The 11,856-nt window shown below is 33.1% G+C and overlaps 2 protein-coding genes across 2 annotated transcripts in view; both read right to left on the bottom strand.

Moving 5' to 3' along the window:
• The window catches only part of LOC106874638 (leucine-rich repeat-containing G-protein coupled receptor 4), an 81,583-nt gene extending 78,616 nt beyond the window's left edge, over nucleotides 1-2,967 (bottom strand). Inside the window, exon 1 of the mRNA XM_052969426.1 lies at nucleotides 2,960-2,967. Coding sequence (XP_052825386.1) covers nucleotides 2,960-2,967 — 8 coding nt within the window. The remainder of the gene's footprint in view (nucleotides 1-2,959) is intronic.
• LOC106873188 (follicle-stimulating hormone receptor) overlaps nucleotides 1-11,856 on the bottom strand; it is a 471,564-nt gene that overhangs the window by 419,804 nt on the left and 39,904 nt on the right. The window lies entirely within an intron of this gene.

Here is an 11,856-nt window from a genome sequence, read left to right on the forward strand (position 1 = left end):
ATGAATATATATATATATATATATATATATATACATATAAATTAGAGAAAACAACCAACTCTCATGAACTCATCCAAGAAAATCCACAGTCGCATATAGAAAAAATTAATAAGTAAATACACTAAAAAGAACTATAATAAAATACAAACTAATAATCATTAAGATACTAAAACGACCACATGTGTTTCATAACTAAATTTTCAAACAGAAAATAAAATAAAATCAAATCGATTAAAATAAATCGATCGAAAATCAATTCTATTAAAAATATAGCTAATCTTCGGGTCAAAATAATAATAAGATGAATGTATATATATCAACCAACAATAAATAACAAATGAATTTATATAAAAATACATATTATATCAAGAAGTAAAAGTACTTATTTTACTAATAAATAAAAGAAAAATATTCAACGATATTTTATTTATGGAAGCTTTAGTTTAAACTAAAATTAAACGTTATTTTTAATTAAACGTGTTTTTCTTTAATTTATTGGTGAAATAAATATTTTTATATAAATTCATTTAATATTTCTGTAAGTTTATATTCTAATAAACGTAAAGTTAATAATGTCACGTTTATAATTTTAGTTTAGTCTAAAACTTCGTTAAGATAAGTATTACATTTATTTTAATAATATTGTTAAACATTTTTATTTATTGGTAAAATAAGTATTTTTATAGAAATTCATTTGTTATATATTGTTAGCTGATATTCTAATAAACGATGTCTTAATAGTATAACGTTTAATTTTAGTTTAAACTAAAGCGTCGATAAGTATAATATCGTTAAATATTTTTCTTTAATTTATTAGTAAAACAAGTACTTTTACTTCTTGATATAATAAGTATTTTAATATAAATTCATTTGTTATTTATTGTTGGTTGATATATATACATTCATTTTATTATTATTATTTTTGTATTTGGACAAGAAGATTAGCTATATTTTTGAATAGAATTAATTTTCGATCGATTTATTTTAATCGATTTGATTTTATTTGATTTTCTATTTGAAAATTTGGTTATGAAACACGTGTTGTCGTTTTATTATTTTAATGATTATTACTTTGTATTTTATTATAGTTCTTTTTAGTGTATTTACTTATTAAATTTTTCTATATATGACCGTGAATTTTCGTAGATGAGTTCATGAACTTTGGCTCTTTTCTCTAATTTATATATTTATATATTATATATTATATACTGTGAAACTTAATTGAATTTTAATTTTTGATAAATTGAATTTAATTGAGTTTTTACCTGTAAATTTGGATTTTTATCCCTATCATTATTATTATTATTATTATTATTATTATTATTATTATTATTATTATTATTATTATCATTATAATATATATATATGTGTGTATGTATGTATGTATGTATGTATGTATACATACGTGGTCTGATTAATAAGTATCCGGAGTGTTGTCATAGTAACAATGCTAAACCACGCAGAGTGAAGGCACTTGGCACCGATTGACCTTGAACTCTGTTGTGCATGCGCTGAAAGTTTTAACGTTCTGGCTCACTTCCACTGTTTACAGCAGTTCTTGGAAGGAATGTGTGTAGCGTGTGATCGTCGCATTGACCATAACAGAGAGTTGAGCAGAGAATCTGCATCAAATTTTGCCAAAAGCCTGGTGATACCTACTTAGAGGCCTACGCAGAGTTTTCAAAAAGTTTACATTGTTCTCGACACAGTCAAGATCTAGTACAACTGAAACCCGAGTCTCTTCTTGGTCAGTTGAATTCAGTTTTGGCACAATTTGGCAGACACGCATCTCATACCCAAATCTACAGGGATAATGGACTGATGTGAACTATAACTAATCTGCACATTTTCTGATAACTCACGGATGGTGATTCGACGATTTACCCTCACAGCTGCACGTACATCTGCGATGCTTTCTCTGCTAGTTACGGGCCTCAATATCGACATTCTTCGGCCATCTTAGAAACAACTGAACTACTCGTACACGTGTGTGCGGCTCATACACTCCTCTCCATACACGTTCTGCAACTTTGCGTAGGCCTCTGAGCAGGTGTTACCATGACAACTTTCTCTGTCTTCGTCAATGCAACGATCACTCACTACACACCTTCCTTCCAAGCACTCCTGTAAATAGCAAAAATGAGCTAGGACGTAGAACGTGAAAGTTTAGAGCGCATGCACATCAGAATTCAAGGTAAATCTTTGCCAAGCGGCTTTTCTCAGCGTGCTTTAGCTACGTTACTATGGTAAGAGTCCGGATACTTATTGATAGGACCTCGTACACACACATATATATACATACATACATACATACATACATAATGTATATATGTATGTATATAATGACTAGCACCATTTAAACTAGTTGCAGCAAAATCGTGTAAGTAAACAGGTCGCAGCTGGTGCGACGAAAATTTTGACACAAACGTTTAAGTGAAGTAGTCTATCTGTGTATATCTTTGAAATGCTAAGCATTTTGCCTGGGGTGCTAACGATTCTGCCAGATAACTGGTAGCCGTAATTGAGGACGCTTGTTCTTGATTTTGCATTAAGATTTTCAGCACGAAAGCGTTTGGTTTCGATGTGAACTTTTTCCCTATACAACCATATTCAGTAGAGGAAATAAGTGATGTAAAATGTGTAAATTTAATTCTTTAATTAAGAATCAAAAGTAAACAGTGGAAAACATTAGGCGAATCTGACCACTTATTTAGACGAACGTTCTCTAAGTATATTGTATTCTGGCATAAGTACATAAACTTTCATCACTTATAGCATAAAAATTATTGAGAGTTAGCAAACAACACATTCATGCTTTTCCACCTGAATCAAAAAATAAATATAAAATAAAATATGAAAAAAAAAAAAAACGCATCGGAGGGGAGATGCACACTCTACATCTGAATCTGTGGGTGAATTGATTTGCAAATTATAATGTGGCTTGCCCTGCGTTACTTACCCGTGCATTTTAATTGAACTGAATTAAGCTCTGTAAGTGTTTCATTAAAAGAGAATTAGAAGACTAAAAAGATTACAGCTAAAAGTAAGCATGATAAAATATTCAACATCTTCCAATGATGGCAAGCGAATCAAACGTACCGTAGTTCGTTATTGGGTATAAATAATATGACCATTTGCTTATCGAGAAATTTGTAAGCTCGATTTAAAAAAAAAAATTATTTCATTTTTTTAAGTATCATCATTACAGGTATTTATACTCCAGTGAAATTTAGAAATCAGCTCCTAAGTAAACGAAACTCTCGAATGCACCACTGTACAAACACACATACACAGTCACGTATCTGTGTATGCATTTATGTATGTATGTACCCACAGATGTCTAGGTGCATAGGTACATAGGTACACCATGATCTATACACACCCAGACTAGGGTCAATATATATATATATATATATATATATATATATATACGCATGTATGAGTTAGAGCATCCACCACATAATCGGACTTAACGAACTGTGAACCCCAATATAATGTAAGACACTCGAATCCTTGATCTCTTTAGAAAAAATCTGTTAAGGACCATGACTTATGCGGTGTTGCATATAAACTGACACTGGAACGATATGTAATGCAAGACATGCATGTTATTGAATATAATATAACATTTTTGTTAAACTCATTATATTTCGATTTCGGAATAGGTTACCTTGTAAAAATTGGAGTTTTATGTAATGGGGCAATCAGGTTTACTATCTATATCGTTCATAAGATCATTAACGATGTGGGTACAGTGACTTTCGGTTTTCCCTAGAAATCTAATCATAAGCATGTATTCGTTCGTGGGAACGTGATATAATGAAAATCATTCAAACTACATCTGTTATACTGGTATTAATGTTATTAACACGAGGAAAATATAAAATGAAAGGAGGACGAGCGAAACGTTATCAGATTACATATGTTAAACTATTTGATCTTGTAGACAATGACAAAAAAACTAAAGGAATTAAGGAAAAAGAGAGCAGATAAATAAATAAATAAATAAATAAATAAAGGAGAGAGAGAGAGACAGAGAGAGTGGAAAGACAGAAAACAGACAAATTGAGAGATATTCAGTAATGTTCTTATATTGCCGTCCATTATATCGTCGTGGTTATTAGTGATTCGATAAATTTTGACTTGTTATCTAGAACTAGCCTAAAAACTCCGGTTACATTTTGGAGACATTGATCACTAGGTAAATACTGGAAGTTTATAATATGCAGGAACGTTTTATACTAAATTAAATGATAGTAATACATGAAGAATAAAAGTTTAATTGAACCTGTGCAGTCACTGGCAGTTTTTTAGAGTAGATAATCACAAATAGGCAAGTCTTAATTGCTATGCCAAAAGTAAATCTGTCCATATAAAAGTCATCATGTAGTTCACAATGTTTTCCCACCTCGCAGCACATTGAGCGTCTTGGATTAACAGATTGTCCAATAACTCGTGAGTAGAATTTGTTTAACAGCAATAGTGTAGAAGCCCTTCGTAAGAGCCGCAAACGGTCTGTGGTTCAAATTTGGTTGTAGAGTGCATTCATCTAAAAAGTGACACGATTCTTTGACCACTCCTTCACATATATATCCACTAATTTTGCCGCGTCTACAGATGTGATGATTTGATTAGCTATAAGTCTGTCTAACTCCTCTCCCATTTGAGAAATCCATATTACTTATATCTTCTGAAATGAATCTTACCTTTCATATAATAGTATATACAAATATATTTACCTTTATAGCTCGACCTGATTTTGCCGACGAAATGTCGGATATCGCCTGAAGAAATGACGAAATGGCGCAGTTGCGCATTAATGAGAAATTATGTTATACTGCGTAATTATTATGCGTTGTTGAATAAATGACACGCTATTGAAACGTGTGTAATGATACTTTGATCAGTCTATTCTTTTTTTACCACACACACACACACACACACACACACACACACACACACACACACACACACACACACACACACACACACACATACACACACATGTATGTATGTATGTATGTATGTATGTATGTATGTATGTAATGCATATATACATGTATACATATATATATGTATGGATTTTTGTATTTGCGGTGTTATACTAGATTAAATCCTTTGTGTCTAGCAATTCTGCCGTACAGTGTTTGCTTTTGCCGTGAATTGCTTATTGATGGCTATTGAGTATAACATTTTCTTTGAAAACATTGATAATCTTATGGCGGTAAAAGAATATTTCTGGGTCGTAACGCCGCTAAAAAGCTAACAAGAAGAATGTATGCATTTCATTCAATTGGGAATAGCTTTTCATGGAAAAACTGATAAAGATTATCTGCAAAACACGTTTTCTATAATGTTTGATGAATGTACAGAAATTTCAGTTAACCAAATTCTAGCTACGGATGTAACTTAACTTCGTTTCCAATAAGCATGTTATTGTAGATGCTTTGTTAGATACTGTAGCTGTCGTCAAAGGAACGGCTCTTGTTATTTACCTATACTGTCAATTCTACTTGCTGTGAAAAAAATATTCGTCCAGAAAATATTGAATTTGCAAGTAAGAATTTTTACCTCCATGATAGGCACCGAAACTGTGTTCCAGTAGTTACAGAACGATAATGTGAATTTGTCATTACTTCGCTCTGTGTCCTAGCCAAGCTGCCCATGGTGCATTGCCCAGGCATTTAGAAATCTTTGAAAAATACTAAATATATTATTTTTCTCACAGCGACTGAAATAACTAAGTTTACACAAAGAAGGCGGCTTTTCGGAGAAATAGTAGCTATAGTCAGAGTTTAAATTATAGTGAGAAGAATTTACAACATAAAAAATAAATAGTCCTGTTCTAAACATACCCAAAAAACTCCAAACCTTGAATTGCGGGAGGTTGGTATGCAGAGGATGTAAGCTTCAACAGACTAATTCATTGGTTTAACACAATTTCTGCCTCACCGGAGATCCTGTCCCTACTAATGAGGAAATTCAATCTACAGGAGTAGCATACGACCCCTGCCAGTATAAAGCTATTGAAAAGAAGCAAATAAAACTAAAGAAAACAAATTTGATGTTTACCTTATTTATTTTAGAAGTGAATCCACTGATGATGAATTTAGGGAATGTTGAATTGTATCTTGAGCATTTCAGTTTACATAATCTGCATTTAATATCCTTAGAATATAAACAACAAGTTGACGATTTAAAGGCGATTGTTTGAAAATCTTGGTAAAGGATATCAACCCAAGTGAATTATTGAAGAATCTTAAATTCCCCAAAATTGATCCATGCATTGGAAGTAATTGCAAAAATATTAAGGCTGTTTACTTTGGAGAAAAGGCAAGACCATATTTAATTACGAAACATTTAATGAAAATGTAGAACTATTTGAAATTCCTTAATGTTTACTTTCATTGAAGATGGGAATTTTTTTCTAATTTAATATATTAAACTGAAAATAACATAGGATTCTACGCATCTCATTCTTCCAGCTCTTCACTTGCATTAGACCTTCGCCTATTATTCTACTAGCTGTTCGTTTTCCATTCATTGTCAGAAAGCTGTCTAAACGTTCAATAGACATATTATTGTTTAGCAGCAGTCAATTTACTTCTCTCTGCTGAATATATTCCTGAATACAAATTAAAAGACATTACAAATTCTGAATTCAAAATATTTTGTTATACAGTAGTTAGTCCGATGTAACAATCTTGCCATATTTATCAATGTATGTTGAAAGAATAAGCTCTGTAATAAACTGCAGAGCATATGAAAGAGATTAATTTCAAAGCAATTTATTACTAGAAATATTGTGGAAAACACTACGTAGAAGACCAGAAATAATTATTGAAGGGCTTTAAGCAAGGCTGTGTAAGCAAAATGTACTTCAAAAAGATTGAAAAGAGTAGACAGAAAATAAAAAAATTGCTTACTCCTTCAAATGGAATTGACGAAGAAAAAGTGAAGAAGAAGGAGCAGGAGCAATTATTATGTTCTACATAAAAAGTCAATAAAATATCGTTGTATTTCTATTTTAACACAATATTATTTCGTGTCTAGTAGATCTGAGAGTTTTATGAAAATCTCATTGGCGGCTCTGATATAGATTTCCCACTATACGTACATCAACTGAAATGGCTTGGATATCTTGTTTGCATGTCCGATTTTCATTATCTCCATAGGTTCCTCTACGACTAAGTACACCATGAACAAAGCTTGGATAGTAGAACAAAGCAGTAATTCAAGGATCACTCGGATTGGTTTCACTGACATGGGATAACAACTTAACACTAAAACGGGAAGAAAGTGACTTGTAGGCAGAATTACAGTGGACATCTTCAAGCAAATATTCACTTCTCCTATCTGTGAAAGACGTTGTGCATCAAAGAAGTGGTGTATAATCTAGAATTAGGACATAGTCATCAAAAAATCAACACCTAAAAAAGAAGGCTACTATCGGGTTTGATAGATAATTATATCCACATCTTCTGCAGTTGTGAAGTGGTGAATATAAATATGAACGAGGAAAGTGAAAATCGCTTATTTACGAATGAAGAGTTTTGAAATATTCGACTAGCATCGAGTTACATAGATTTTTCTTGTTCTCGTCATAACCAGTTTAGCATTGACTTGGCGCCTTAGAAACCTGTAACCAAGATCGCTATTGTTCATCAATTACGATATAAAATAATCCTTTTTATTATCTGCACAATACCTAAAATTTATAGGGACGGAGTTAGTCGATTTCATCGGTTCCAGTGCTCATATGGTAGTTATTTTATCGACCCGCCGAAAAGATGAAAGATAAAGTCGACCTCGGCAGAATGTGAAACCAGAACGTAAAGTCGGAAGAAATGTCACTAAACATTTTTCTCGGTGTGCTAAAGATTCTGCCAGCTAACTGGAAGCTGTCTTTACGATATAAAGTAATAGTAATAATAATAATAATCGAAACTCTAAAACAACGTGTGCAGGCAAAAACATTAAAGGTGTAAAGCTACACTGATCGCATATCGCAGTTCCAGCAAAACAGTTTATCCTCAAATAACCAGAGGCAGTTTTTAAGATCTTAGGATATACAAAAGATAATATACCACCTGAAGCGGAGGAAACCCGCCAGTTTTGGAATAAGATCTTGGGGAAAGAAGTTTCCTACAACCACGGTGCTAAGTGGATTCATTCCGTGAGATCCGAACTCCATCGCCCGGAGGCTCCGCGAGAGGATCATGTACGCATAACAACGGAAGATGTAACTGCACGGGTATTAAAACTGCCAAACTGGAAATTGGCAGGACCAGACGGAATTCAAGGCTTTTGGCTCAAGTGGGTTAGGTCAACACACAAGCGAATTGCGTTGCAATTAGACAATTGCCTACAAAGAAGTGCAGTTCCGGAATGGATTGTTGAGGGAAAGACAACATTATTGATGAAAGATGTGTTTGTCAATTACCGACCTATTACTTGTCTTAACCTCTTATGGAAAGTGTTAACAGGCATTCTCGCAAGAAAAATATATCCGTTCCTTTCGGAAAACAATCTACTTCCCGTAGAACAAAAGGGATGCCGAAAAAGATCCAAGGGCACCAAGTACCAACTTGTGATAGACAAGGTTGTAATGAAGAACTACAAACGGAGCCAAAAAGCTTGTACATGGCCTGGATAGGCTTTAAAAAGGCTTATGACATGTTGCCGCATTCGTGGATTCTGGAAATATTCGACATGTGTGGAATAGCTGAGAACGTGTGTGCACTGATTAAGAACAACATGTCTAGTTGGAAAAAAAGTCTCTTCTGTAACAACCAGCACTTAGCCGAGGTAACAATCAAAAGAGATATCTTACAGGAAGATTCCTGTTCACCTTTTTTATTAGCTATAGCCTTTATCCAACTTTCTGTCGTCCTACACAAAGTCAATGCGCACTGTGAACTGAGAAAGAATGGACCTAGTTTCAACCACATTCTCTTCATGCATGATTTAAAACTGTTCGCAAAAAACAGAGCCTGAAAAGAAAAGACTGGTTGAGACTGTGCAGATGTGCAGCAAGGATATAGGGCTGCATCCATTCTGAAATGGACTTGAGCGGGGATTAGCCAACTCGATCGCATTACCCGAAAGACAACGACAAATTTCATGACTGTCAGCAGCAGTTCAGCAGTTTCTTCATAATGGAAGGTGATTTATTGGCCGGAAAGAATATTAATGGTCTGGGATCGTATTCAATATTGAATACGAACCCAGTCAGTGAAGGATGTTCATAGATTGATGAAAAACTTGTCTGAAAGTTGTCTTGCTGCATAATGGCAGTAATGAACATTCAGCTCTTGTGCGCTATGCATCGCATATGAAAGGAACTTATGAGAATATAAAGCTTATGCTGCAATGCATAAAATATAGTGAATATCAATGGCAGCTCTGTTGTCACTTAAAGATCGTTGCTTTTGTAATGGGCTTGCAGGGCGGATGCACCAAGTACTCTGCTCTCTGTGTGAATGGGACAGCCATGCAAGAGATTCCCACTGTATCAGGAGAGACTGGCCACCTCGTCATCCATTGAAGCCTGGGATGAACAATGCTCAACATCCACTTCTCACTGAACCAAACAACACGATAAACTTTGCAAAGGCTATGAACAAATCCAGTCAGGGATTCATGTATATCAAAATTCCCCCAACTGAGCGACATTACCATAGAAGAAGGAGTTTTCATTTATCTTCAGAATTGGTAGAAAACCTCATCAAGGCTTACAAGAACATGGGATGTAACATGTCACGTTAAATCCACGTTTTGGACTCACATTTAGACTTTTCTCCAGCGAACTGTGGGGCAGTTAGTGACGAACATAGTCAAGGGCTTCACCAACATATTTCAACCATGGACAAGTGATACCAGGGAAAAATGATGCAAAACGATGCTTGCTGGACATTGGCAAGAGATTATTCTTCAGCCCTCTATAAGCGTCAAGTATAAAGGCAGAGAGTAGATACGGACGACAGCTTTAGATATAATGACACATATTGTAGGCTGTACTAAAATAATCAAATATCACGTGTCATGTATTTTTATGCCTATAGCTAATAAGCATTTTTCAAGGTGATATTTGGATTCAGGACATGAAAATACGTAAGAATTAACCAATCTCATTTAAGAGGCACACAACTTTTCAAAAATTGTTGACTAGTGTCATAATAATAATAATAATAATAATAATAATAATAATAATAATAATAATAATAATAATAATAATGATAGGAAGTGCAAAAAATCGTGCTAACTGGAACGACTCATGTACTGAGAAGAGCATTATCGCTGTGAAAACAACATCCATTCATTAATTTTTTTTTTCTTAAATACATGTTTTACCTGTGAATTTGCGTGTGTAAACTGGGAATGCATACAACGAGTTTCTCTGCCCTAGGTGTACGAAAAACACTCGGCGAGAAATGGAAGAAAATTTGAAGAAAGAAGAAGAAAAAACAACATAATAATAATGATAATAAGTATCATGTCTAATTCGTATGGTTAGTCAATACGATAATTAACTGAAATTTTCTGCACTATAGTACAGGAAATTTCATCATTTACATTTTTATTTTCAATTCTACATTCCGGTTAGTATCATTTCAATCGTCTTTAGATGCTTTATTTCAATATATATAAATTTTATTCTGTTTGATGTTGAAGCAGTAGTTAAGAATGATGGCAGAGTGGTTGAGAATGTTGAAACCCTTCGTTAGAATTATGAGATATATATAGAAATAGCGCGCACGAAAACACCTGCTCATTGAATCATTCGGTAGAAAAAGCATGCACGATGATATTAAGAAACGACAGGATTGAAATCTTAATGGCGTAGGAGCATTCTTATTTTGAAAAGAGTCGAAGTAAGCGATTACCTTAATGGAATATAATACAATCAGTAAGATATATTTCGGTGTCTTTAATCTCACAAAAGCCTGTGTTCCACACATGTAGCCGATATTTACAAAATTCACATACACTCAAGGAGAAAGTAACACGGAGACATGACAATCGCAAGATTAGAATTATAAATTACTACTCTACCTAAAAAGAAGTTGTACAAATTATGTCCTGGAAACGAAAATGTTATAAAAACATTCAATATCGATTTTTAATTCTTTTAGATAATACAAGTAATGTCAGATGCAGTCCTAGATTGCAATCCAAAAAAATTATTTTACCATTTAAATACGAGAATGTTACATGCATTCCTAGATTACGAGACAAAAACTGTGTTACCATTAAAACAAAATCTCACACTAATTAAAAACTGATTCTCGGCATCGAGACTAAGAACATGATACTTAGCGTTGTAAATAAAAATCGGTAGTAAGAAGAGCGAATAACAATCACTATTTTCAAGTTTTATACACTTACATGAGGCAGTGTAAAGTAAATGAATTGAAAATGGGCAAGTAGGAAGGTTTATCACTTAAAGTTTGGTATAAGCTTATAATAATTATAAGCATATAATAATAATAATAATAATAATAATAATAATAATAATAATTATTATTATTATTATTATTATTATTATAATTATTATTATTATTATTATTAATATAGAAAGGATTGAGGCAACTCCTCCTGAAGATATAGAGTCAAAATTAAAAGAAGAGTGCCATTGTTATCTAGTGAACGATATTTCAACAATTTGTGTGTCTTCAACTGGTTCAAAAAATAAATTTGTCAATCTACTTCATTTTGGTTAATATAGAAAGGATTGAGGTAACTCCTCCTGAAGATATAGAATCAAAATTAAAAGAAGAGTGCCATTGTTATCTAGTGAACGATATTTCAACAATTTGTGTGTCTTCAACTGGTTCAAAAAATAAATTTGTCAAT

The sequence above is a fragment of the Octopus bimaculoides genome, chromosome 7 (genome assembly GCF_001194135.2).
Source record: "Octopus bimaculoides isolate UCB-OBI-ISO-001 chromosome 7, ASM119413v2, whole genome shotgun sequence".
Lineage (NCBI taxonomy): Eukaryota > Metazoa > Mollusca > Cephalopoda > Octopoda > Octopodidae > Octopus > Octopus bimaculoides.